This window comes from Narcine bancroftii, chromosome 10 (assembly GCF_036971445.1).
Source record: "Narcine bancroftii isolate sNarBan1 chromosome 10, sNarBan1.hap1, whole genome shotgun sequence".
Lineage (NCBI taxonomy): Eukaryota > Metazoa > Chordata > Chondrichthyes > Torpediniformes > Narcinidae > Narcine > Narcine bancroftii.
In genome coordinates, this window is record NC_091478.1 from 16,446,696 (window position 1) to 16,459,030 (window position 12,335).

Below are 12,335 nucleotides of genomic sequence, written 5' to 3' on the forward strand. Positions count from 1 at the left end.
TTGAATAGGTTCAAAGTGAAATGAGCTCTCAACCAAGATACCAAGTACTCTCAACACGAATTGTTATTGGATCAGAGAATCTGAAGGAGAGATGCTGATACAATATTTTTTTGTCAACACTATATTTTTCTAACGTGACAGCAACCTTGTTTGAACAAACACACTTGTTCAGATCCAGTTAACCTTTATATTTACACAAACTTTGAAATTTGATTTAAACTTTGCCACAATCTGATCAAATTAATAAAATCTGCCACAACAGGTTTTTTTTTTTTTTAATTCCAAAAATACATTACTTGGTACACATTTAATCCTTTTAATCCCCCAAACTGCCAGAATTCCCTTTATCAAGATTTAAGATGGAGGACTGACACTGGCACTGTATCTAGCATACAGCATCCACAAATTATGCCCAAGTAGAAAAAAAGTAGGAAAATTCAAAAATACCATTTTAAAGATGAATGCATGCAGCTACTATTAAAAAGAAACAAGTGTGTATCTCTAAGAAAATTAAATGAAGATTAGACATTGGGCTTCCTGCATTCGTGCCTGTCGTCGAAATCCAGCACAGGTAGTTAGAAACAATCCACAAATTTCAAGGAGCTAGGTATCACAATCTATTTTGCAACATGAAGCAATGTCTTGCTTTGGCCTACTATTGAATAATGAAAAATACTGAGCAGGTTCTGACCTTCTAAGGGTTGATGTTCATGAATATTGATTAGGATGGGGATGAAACTCAGCATTCAAAAAATAATTTATTTGAATGGAAATATTTCAATCAGACATTGGGGGTTTCAAAGAGGATTTGATAAGACACCAGAGATTACCTTAGAAATAAAGGGCAATAACTGGGGAGGAGAGACAAAATATTTACTAGTAGAATTATAAAAATGTTGAAGGAAAACATTTCACTCAAGGTGTATCAAGAACTTTCTGCCTGAAGGACTACTGGGGGCAAACTCTCACCACCTTTTACAGTTTGTGAGTGAGTACTTGAAGAGCCGTAGCCTGGAAAGTAAAGGACCGAATGAGACTACCAAAAGAAAACACATTTATCCACCATTGGCGTCAAGGGTCAATTGATTTATTTTTGCGTTATATTTTTATGATTAGGTAATTTAATAGAAAAATCAAATCCATAGGAGCTAATCAAAATGACAAGATGTTACCGGAGGTGTCCCACGATGATTATGTTGACGCCATAACAATTGAAAGTAGATACAAAAGACTTGCCTCATAAGATCCAAGTTTACAATGACACAAAGACATGCTTGCATCGGCATTGTGTACAGCAGTAAATTACAAAGACATTAATGTAACAAACAAGTGGGCAAATTGGTGTTAAATGGGTTTCCTGGTGGGAAAATCAGGAATCAACACCTTTGGACCAAAAAGGGACAAGCAGAATACTTACCAAATGATTTTAAAAAGTTAGAAGCAGTGAAGATACTAGGAGATTTGTAATCTATGAATGCGACAATTGTTAAGAGTTGGTTGAGAAATTGATCAAAAGTGTAGTGAACCGTGAGCACAGAATTATAAGGAAAAATATTCTTCAATTGTACAAGGCCATTCCGATTTAAATTTTTCTTCACAACTCGGGTTGTGTTTCTGAAACTGAAGACAGGAAAGGAATTTGACATTTTCAATAATGTTAAGGTAACTGACAAAACAAAGGAAGGGTAAAGGAGAGAAATTAAGCATTAAAAGGAAGAGTGAAAATTAGATCATTTGATGCTAAACCATTCAGGTATACAATAAAAGATGTAGGAGTGCACCATTTGGCCCTTTGAGCCTATTCCACCATTCATCAAGGTCTAAGCTAATATAATTCAATCTCAACAAGATTGGTGGATTTATCTCAACCAAAGTTATTAGTTATGGAGAAAACACAAGAACTGAGAATTGGATTATACTACCACTGAGTGGCAAAAAAGCTCAAGGGTCTGCATCTGTTCCTATAACCCCTGTTATAAATTCACATTTAGTAACAACACTAAGGGTTAATACAAGCAAAACCTTGTCACAGCAAAATTATCCACAGCTTGTGTTCTCAGACAGCATGCATCTTGGGTAAACTTGTACCTCTGACTTTGTTCATTTTAGATTGGTCACAGTGTTTGAGCTACCGAAAGAAAATAGACACACACACCAAGAGCAGTTCAGATTATACAAATGTTTATTACAAATTCAAAAGCTGATTTCACACTACAATATGCAAGCCCTTCCCAACTATACTTATCAATGCCTGGACTGGTCCCAACTGCCAAAGCGAGGCAACGACTGCACACTTGTAGTAGCTTGTCAGGTAGCAGCTTCTCCACCTCCCCTGACCGGGACATTGGCTGGACTCTAGAAGTTCTTTTTCTTGCTGAGAGATGTTGCCACCTCTTGGAGAGTCTCAGACTTCAGCAGTGGGACCATGGCTTATACTACCCAAAAACTGCTTACCCAAGCACCTATTCCCAGCACAGCAAGAAAGATAAGCGAGCAAGCTAGTATGATAGGCTTCTATCGAATAACAATTTTCAGCTTATCATTTTGAATACAATGGTTTATTTTGCATCAAGGCTAGGACTCTGACAGTCTGTGACCAAAACAAGCAGGAAGATTAAATGTTCTTGGTACACAGATGTCCTTTCGTCAGATAACTGCATCTCTGGCCCCTTGGTGGAATTTAGCTTATGTCTCCCGATTCTAAAAACCAGCAGGTTCTCCCGATTCTAAAAACCAGCAGGTTCTCCCGATTCTAAAAACCAGCAGGTTCTCCCGATTCTAAAAACCAGCAGGTTCTCCCGATTCTAAAAACCAGCAGGTTCTCCCGATTCTAAAAACCAGCAGGTTCTCCCGATTCTAAAAACCAGCAGGTTCTCCCGATTCTAAAAACCAGCAGGTTCTCCCGATTCTAAAAACCAGCAGGTTCTCCCGATTCTAAAAACCAGCAGGTTCTCCCGATTCTAAAAACCAGCAGGTTCTCCCGATTCTAAAAACCAGCAGGTTCTCCCGATTCTAAAAACCAGCAGGTTCTCCCGATTCTAAAAACCAGCAGGTTCTCCCGATTCTAAAAACCAGCAGGTTCTCCCGATTCTAAAAACCAGCAGGTTCTCCCGATTCTAAAAACCAGCAGGTTCTCCCGATTCTAAAAACCAGCAGGTTCTCCCGATTCTAAAAACCAGCAGGTTCTCCCGATTCTAAAAACCAGCAGGTTCTCCCGATTCTAAAAACCAGCAGGTTCTCCCGATTCTAAAAACCAGCAGGTTCTCCCGATTCTAAAAACCAGCAGGTTCTCCCGATTCTAAAAACCAGCAGGTTCTCCCGATTCTAAAAACCAGCAGGTTCTCCCGATTCTAAAAACCAGCAGGTTCTCCCGATTCTAAAAACCAGCAGGTTCTCCCGATTCTAAAAACCAGCAGGTTCTCCCGATTCTAAAAACCAGCAGGTTCTCCCGATTCTAAAAACCAGCAGGTTCTCCCGATTCTAAAAACCAGCAGGTTCTCCCGATTCTAAAAACCAGCAGGTTCTCCCGATTCTAAAAACCAGCAGGTTCTCCCGATTCTAAAAACCAGCAGGTTCTCCCGATTCTAAAAACCAGCAGGTTCTCCCGATTCTAAAAACCAGCAGGTTCTCCCGATTCTAAAAACCAGCAGGTTCTCCCGATTCTAAAAACCAGCAGGTTCTCCCGATTCTAAAAACCAGCAGGTTCTCCCGATTCTAAAAACCAGCAGGTTCTCCCGATTCTAAAAACCAGCAGGTTCTCCCGATTCTAAAAACCAGCAGGTTCTCCCGATTCTAAAAACCAGCAGGTTCTCCCGATTCTAAAAACCAGCAGGTTCTCCCGATTCTAAAAACCAGCAGGTTCTCCCGATTCTAAAAACCAGCAGGTTCTCCCGATTCTAAAAACCAGCAGGTTCTCCCGATTCTAAAAACCAGCAGGTTCTCCCGATTCTAAAAACCAGCAGGTTCTCCCGATTCTAAAAACCAGCAGGTTCTCCCGATTCTAAAAACCAGCAGGTTCTCCCGATTCTAAAAACCAGCAGGTTCTCCCGATTCTAAAAACCAGCAGGTTCTCCCGATTCTAAAAACCAGCAGGTTCTCCCGATTCTAAAAACCAGCAGGTTCTCCCGATTCTAAAAACCAGCAGGTTCTCCCGATTCTAAAAACCAGCAGGTTCTCCCGATTCTAAAAACCAGCAGGTTCTCCCGATTCTAAAAACCAGCAGGTTCTCCCGATTCTAAAAACCAGCAGGTTCTCCCGATTCTAAAAACCAGCAGGTTCTCCCGATTCTAAAAACCAGCAGGTTCTCCCGATTCTAAAAACCAGCAGGTTCTCCCGATTCTAAAAACCAGCAGGTTCTCCCGATTCTAAAAACCAGCAGGTTCTCCCGATTCTAAAAACCAGCAGGTTCTCCCGATTCTAAAAACCAGCAGGTTCTCCCGATTCTAAAAACCAGCAGGTTCTCCCGATTCTAAAAACCAGCAGGTTCTCCCGATTCTAAAAACCAGCAGGTTCTCCCGATTCTAAAAACCAGCAGGTTCTCCCGATTCTAAAAACCAGCAGGTTCTCCCGATTCTAAAAACCAGCAGGTTCTCCCGATTCTAAAAACCAGCAGGTTCTCCCGATTCTAAAAACCAGCAGGTTCTCCCGATTCTAAAAACCAGCAGGTTCTCCCGATTCTAAAAACCAGCAGGTTCTCCCGATTCTAAAAACCAGCAGGTTCTCAGCCTTGCAGAACCAAGAACTGCAAATTAAAAAAAAGCAGGTTAGAATCTTCCATTACAGCATGGCACCGTCAGGACCAAATTATCAACAAAGTTAAAGTTTTGGGAGAACAAAAGAACAATGGTTGTTATTCCAGGACACTGGAAGAGAGTGGTGAGGATTACCAGATGGAACATTTATAGATCATATGATTATGAATCATGTTTTTGGGAAAATGAAACAGAAGATCTTAGTATTGATCAAGCAAGTCATGTGAATGAGACACATTAAGAAGAAAGGTTGATTTAATAAGTAACCAGAGATCTACAAAACAGAAGTGAAGAAACTTGGTGTTTTTCCTTGTAAGGGGAAAACAGTTACCTACTGTGATCATTGTAATGGTCAATTTTGATTTACCCATATCTTGGTAAAAGAAACAGGATCGTTCCTGTATTTGGATCGTGGCCATTCTGATGGTCACAGTAGATCTCCCATCTTATTTGCATGGGGAAATGAAACTTGTGACTTGTGTGATGCTTCCACAAACTTTGGCAAGGGTTAGACAAAATGACCAAGTTTCATTTCCCCATGCAAATAAGATGGCAGATGTGACCATCATTCATAAGAAAGAACATTTCTGTGGAAGCAACTCAAGGATTCAGGAGTTTTGAGAAGTTTGATGACTCAGTGTCTTACCTACTTTATAATTACTTCTGAGCATCAGTTTAAATTTCCACACAGGATTTCTAAGACTGAACTTTAAATAAACTTTTCAGTATTGTGCCTAAACTGTAATGGTTTGGGTATTCCACACACACACACATTTTGCGCATAGTTGGGGTTAAGTTTAGATTTAAGTTGTTACATTATTAATAGTTATTAACAAATATATTTTTAAAAATAACATTGAATTGGTGAATTTCTGCTGTTCTGGTCCATGATACAACACCCCAAGTGACTTAATTTCAAAATATTTGGTGCTGACATTGTGTCCCATGATAGAAACAATTTGCATATAAAAAGCATCTTTAACAGGATAAAATCCTCATTTCATAAGAGCTTTATCACACAAAATTTAGCACGAGGCTTCAAAGGAATTTTAGAAAAGGTGACTAAAATATTAATTCACATTATAATCAGGTTCAAAGAAGTAATCAGACAACAGGATAATAGAAAGTTTAGAGGTTTGGAGAGGAAAGTGAAGGATAGCAATGGTCAACTAATGACAATGGTCTAGTAGAATTTGGGAAACAAAAACAGTGAGAATTGAAGTTCAGGTGGGAAGATTGGGCAAGTGGAAAAGATGGGCCAAGGTGGGTGATGGGTGACCATGACATTGGGAACAATATGAACTTGCATAGAGAGAGAACAACACCATAGAATCTTTCAAGGGGAAAAAAAATACTCATTTTGCAGGGCAGGACTTATCACAGATCATCAGTTGCAGTGACGATGAAGTAAATAAATCTTTGAGCAAATTATATTATGAAAAATGGAACTTTGCACAAACTTGTGTTTCAAAGAGGGCAGAAGTCTAACCAGATCAGAAATGCAATTGAATGGATGAGGCTAGACCAAATCAAAGCTGATTCTTTTAATTATGTGCTTAACACTTCTACAATATGGTAGTACTGCGAACTGCTAATATTTTGGAATAATATACAGTTCTCCATCAAAAATTAAAATCACATTTGAGTTAACAAGTATTAATTGCATAACCATACCATGATAAAAATGAATATGTACAAAAGTATAAATCAGAGATGATAGCTAAAACAATTCATTAAATGGTGAGTTTCATTTTTAAATCCTTGGTTTTGTTATTCAGACAAATATGTGGTGCCTACTTCCACAAAATTTTATCTACTGATAGTTTCATGTTGTATTTGAATACTGTCACTATAATTTAAAAGTCTTTTGCCAATCATATAATGACTAATAATGGGAATCTGAAGTGGCATCACTTTATCCAATCATTTAAGTTAATTGTCCTATGTATCAAGGTATTGTTAAATGCCCCAAAGGACCCCAAAACCCTGCAGCAATAGAAATTCACCAGGACAAATAGTTACTTAAACAAAAGTCACTTTTAATTACCTTTAAACCTGAAAATAGGATCAAATTTTAACTTACTTGTATTAATTTAACCCCCCTTACAATTCTAAGTGCAAGTGTATGTAACGTGTGTGCAAGTTCAGAAAAGTTCTTTGATTCACAATCCAATCTCACTCCTAACTCCTCCAAGTTCACCAGTATAAGGCAATTCTTATACTGTGCAGGTTCTTGTCAGTTTTCAGAGAGATTTCTTGCTCGTTGGACACAAACTGATTCCTTCCGATCAGCGTTTTCAGTGCCTTGCTGAAGAAACTTGCCCTGTCAGGGTTTTCCAGATAATAACCTCTTTCTTTCAAGTCACAGTTCCTTTTTGTTTCCCTTATTGCAAGTGAAACATTATACAGCCACCCATCTCCTCTTGTATGGACCACAAGGTCTTTGAACAGGCTGAACTAAGAACTCAAAACCTGTCTTCAAAATCTTTTTTTTTCCCCCCACAAGCTTGCCGGCTTGTCATGTTCCAGTCCCAGCTACTGAACTGTGGAATTGAATATTTTTTTCTTTCTCTCTCTCTCTCTCTCTCTGAGAAGTCTGTTTGACTCTCCCTGCTTGCAAAACCACATGATCTTCCTAGAACACCAAACTACATTCAGATAGACTGCAGCACTAGACTTAAATCTTCCGAGCCCATTCATCTGTTGCTTTCCAAAACAATAATCCATTATTCCACAGCAGGTCCAATCAACACCTACTTGTGAAATCCTTATAGGTATTCTTTAAAGTTTTTGCAAAGGCACTTGGAGCCTGGACTGTCTGGCTTGAGCAGAGCTCTAGCATTTTAAATTAGACCAGTTTTGAAAAGAGTTTATGACCTTCACTAAAACCCTGCCACAATTGATCTCCTTTAAAATATATCTATAAAATATAGCATCATTGATCACAGTATAGGGAGAAATGTTTTGCATGCAGACCAACTAAACATCCCATATGTAATACAAGTTAAACAGTGCAGATTTACAAAATGAGTTCAGTTGGTACAGGAAAAAGTCAACATAATTTTACTATTTTGGTATTCATTCAGGAGTGACAATGGTGGGAAAGAGTCTGGTGTTGTGGGGTTTCATAACATCAGTCATGATTTTAGAGGGGGGTGTGAGGCAAGGAGAGTGTGGCTGAGGTGGGATGAGACTTTTAACGTGTGGCTGCTTTTCCAAGTATGGGCTGCAGAAGGACTTGGAAGAGTTGGGGGAGGTGGTTTCTGTGCAATGGGCTGAGGCACATTTCTAACCATCTGCAGAGTAGTTTCTGTATCATGCATTGGTGCATCCTGATAGGATGGACATGTAGAAGTCGTTAAGTGATCCTGGTGACATGTGAAATTTCCTCAAGTTTCTGAGAAAGTAGAGGTGCTGGTACACTTTCTTGGATGAATCATCGTCATGGATAGACAAGGGAAGGACCCAGGAACTTCATGTTGTCTGTAATGTCCACCTCAATACCATTTTGTGAAATTGGAATGATGAGACAAATTTATCCAAACCACTAAAACATTCTGTTTCCATGTCACTGAAATATCAATATCTTTTGTGCTGGCCTCAATCCAATGTTGTGTAGCTGCACATTTCCTGATAAAGTGCCCATAATGGCAAAGTTACCATCAATCTCATTCCAGTTTGGTATTTAATTCTACTAAATCATGTAAAAAGTCTTGTATAATTCGCTTTTGAAAGGCAAAAATGTGTTCTTTATCTTGCATCTTATTGCAACATGCTTGCCATTCTCAAATGAATAATAATTTTCATTTATTTAACCCCAATACTTACAATTTTCACCCTCACACCAGGGCCTGAAAGTTCCTTTTAATTAATTTTATTTGCTTTTTGCTGCATCGGCGTGATACCTTAATACTCAATTCTGCATGGTTTTTTTTCCTGATTCAAATGTAGGATTCATCCTCGGAATATACTAGGGATTCACAAAACTATGGATGAAAGATACAGAAAATTGCGGAATAACCAGCGGATAAATGCATCCCGAAAATTAAATTTGATTGTTTTTGTTTTTTTTTTAAATGACGCATAGTGGATCAACTCTAGAGCCACTACTCAACACCGGAGAACCGGGTTCAATCCCGACCTGGGCTGTTGTCTGCACATTATCTCTAATGCTCCGTGTGCTCCATTTCCTTCCACATTCAAAACCCCGCGGGTTGGTTAGGTTAACTGGTCACTCAGGCGAATTGTAGAATACGGTGGGGGGGGGGGGGGGGGGGGAAAGAGATGATAATGTGACTTGAAAAACACATTTGTGTTATGTCTATGACCGAATTAGCTGAGAAAACTCTTGGACGGGTGGCATCGTCTCAATGACAAAAGGACTGACACAAAAGTAAAACGGGGACTAATGTAGGCGGAAAACCACTCTACATCGCCGCAAAGATCTACACATCCTGTACTAGCCAGATATTTGACACGACCCTCATCAAACCTTTGTTACGGAACTAACAAATAATAGTGAAGGCTTTATCAGATTTTCAATGACAGACAACATCTTTTAAGAGGGTATGAGACCGCCATCTACAGATAGACGAGAAACATTGGAGTGAAGAGGCAACAACCATCTGAATTCCTCTTTCATAACGGCATTTCTATTCATACCATTTCGAGGAAATCCGTCCAACACCGAAAAAAATGTTAGTTTCATCTTGCAAAATAATCTGGAAATGGGAATTATAAAACCCCAACACTAAATGAAGTGATCGCCTCTCCATCATCTTCACCCAAACAGGATCTGTATTGCAAAGCACACACTTCTAATTAAACCATCGTTGAAAAATCCCTTCTGCTCGGCATGAACGCACACCAGGCTAGTGGCTTAAATGTCCTAATTATTGACAATACCCTACTGTTATGCACTTCGAATACAACGACCATGGAGAGTTGACTTAAAAGTTGCATCAGTTTGATTGGTGAAACGCTATTGAAATCGGGATAACGTGGAGGCTCGAACATAGGACTGCCATCCGCCACAAAACGTAAATGATTAACAAGATATTTTCATACGAGGTGCACAGAAAAACTGACCATATTGTATTTTTACATTTGGAGAGTTGGTTATGTTTGGATATAAAGTAAATGTTGGTCAATTCGACTCTGAAACTTACCGGAGATGATAGATGCTGCCCTGAATATGTCTGAAAGTCTATTGTTCAATGGCTCATAGGGAGAACCGACGAGATCATGACCGGTAATCGTAAACCCTGCCAAGACGTATAATCACAGTTAACTTGGTTTTACCGTAGGTGTATAGCTTCAGAAAAGTTGTTAAACAATAATTAGATGAGAGCTTTTAAACAATGCGTCATACCATGCATGAAACTTTGATGAATGCTCCAGTAAATTCGAAGACACCTTTTCTCATTTTTCATACCCCTTTTACACCTGCAATTGTACAGTGGGCTCTGCTGTACTGCCTCCATGGCGCTAATGCACTCATTCTTGGCTTCGGGTCCGGTAACCATGCTGGCGCTTCCTGCCAGGCATTGTCTAAGGGTCCGGTACTTGCTGCTGCAGGCTGGGTCACTGGTACATAGTTCATTGGCCTTTACGCAGTCAACTCGGTTAACACCTGCAGTTTGAACTACAGCGTCTGAAAGGTTAAGGGGGGGGGGGGGGGGTGGGGGGAGAGAGAACAAGTAAAGAATAAAAATCAAGTATGCGTTACTTGAAAAGGTTTCATGATCTCCATAATTGACAATAACAAATCAATAATCATTCACAAGGCAGATAATGACCAATCTAAAATCTAACGCGTCAACATGAACAATCTCGGACAATATTCCAAATCCTGCAACAATTAGAAAACTAATATAAAGATACTGCATTCGCGTCACTATATCAACAATCAATGTAATTTTTCCAACCGAAAGCAAGATTTGATTTAAGTAACAAAATAAGCCACATGCAATTCACGTGGATCCTGATTAAATCGTGTTGGGGCTCAAGCGTTCTTTATTGGGTTGGTTAGTGGCCGCTGATGTACCAAAAGACAAAATAGACTTCCCTGTTAAGTTTTTAGGCAATGATACATTGAGACACTAATAGTCTGAACAATGTGCAAAATTGTGTATCTTACCTATTATAGGCAGAACGAAATACAGGGCTGTAGAAACCATTGCGATTCAGTTGCTTTTAGGACCTCAAATACGACCAGCTTCGTTTCATTAAGTAGATTCAGTACTTTGACACTCCAACGTTCAGAACGAGCCACTGATGCCAATTGTTCCAGTTCAGATCCATTTAGTTTTGGACACTAGCCCCTTTAACCGGCGAGCCAAGCTATTTGCTTTTATTCACAGCAGTAGAAAAATCTGCGACCACCTTTCTTTTTACATCATCGCCTATAATATTAGCTCATCCGACGAGATAGCCTGCAAGTGCTATCAAAAATCGAGGCAATCCATCAATTCGGCACCTTACTCAATCCGCTGCTTACCCCTCGTCTAACGTGCATGATAAATCGAGCACATGCACGCTACCACCACCAAGAGTTTCTCTGAAAACAAACGTCTGCAGCTTCCTCCAACTCCGAGCTCGCATTCAGCCACTTACTTCGCTACGCACCGTTTATTTTTCCACAATACTCCACCCCATCCCTCCCTCTCCTCACTTTATCTTTTTCGCTTTGGGACGACGACGTGACATGTGGGTGACAGAGTGATGTGCAGGGACAAAGAGTCCTCATTTTCGTTTGGCTAAAATAATGTTGATTCTGAATGGCGGAGAAGGCTCATAACTGTTCCCAGCTCATTATCTGACTGAAATAGATGCCGTGAGATGGATGGCTTAATTTTTGAGCGCATTGCTGCAAGATATCAAAGATTAAAAGTAGGGAAATTATTACAGCAGGAAGCAGTCTAATGGCAATTTGTCGCTTGCTGACTGGAATTGAAAGATTGCAAAGCTGATCTCAGTGATACTTCATCTGTCCCTCACATTTGGTGATTTGAAAAATAGCAATAAAATCCATATCCGTTCTCCAATCTACAGGGCGCTTTGTTGCACTTTCTTGTGTGTTCGCTTCACACTGGCGAGCGATCTGTTTCATGAAATCACAAAGCAGTGTGAACAGAAGTTGCAATCCTTAAAACGGCTGGTCCAAAAATCAAATAATCCTTGCCACGCACACACTGCTACAAGAATTTGGCGTTCTTTTTTCGACAAGCAATTAATTTCCTCAGCGTTTGCCCCCCTTGTTGGTTGTCGAAGCAAGAGGCTTCGGTGAGAGTGCCCGAAAGATTGGTGGAAATCCTAAAGTCGTCATTCGTCTCGGCACCTACCATTTTGGAATAAACGAAGCTTACATTTCCCACAGAATCCGTCAATGCCACTAAAGGTTACATTTCTGCGGTTTCCTGAACTCTCCGTTGGACCAAGTGAATGGGGAAAACCTGAAGACGAGGAGGCGAATAGTACAAACCCGGCTGCAAGCCAAGACCATCATAAATTACGAAGAGAGAAGGCCACGCTGTCCTTAAAATTATTCCACCGTTCAATAAGCTAATGGCTGGAATTGGGTGT

At 39.9% G+C, this 12,335-nt stretch overlaps 1 protein-coding gene across 1 annotated transcript in view; it reads right to left on the reverse strand.

Annotated features, from left to right (window-relative positions):
- Positions 1 to 11,363, reverse strand: part of LOC138744215 (GDNF family receptor alpha-1-like) — a 195,431-nt gene extending 184,068 nt beyond the window's left edge. Inside the window, exons 1-3 of the mRNA XM_069900023.1 lie at positions 10,891 to 11,363; positions 10,123 to 10,404; positions 9,920 to 10,015 (exon numbers count right to left, since the gene is read on the reverse strand). Coding sequence (XP_069756124.1) covers positions 9,920 to 10,015; positions 10,123 to 10,404; positions 10,891 to 10,930 — 418 coding nt within the window. The 5' untranslated portion in view covers positions 10,931 to 11,363. The remainder of the gene's footprint in view (positions 1 to 9,919; positions 10,016 to 10,122; positions 10,405 to 10,890) is intronic.
- Positions 11,364 to 12,335: the final 972 nt, after the last annotated feature.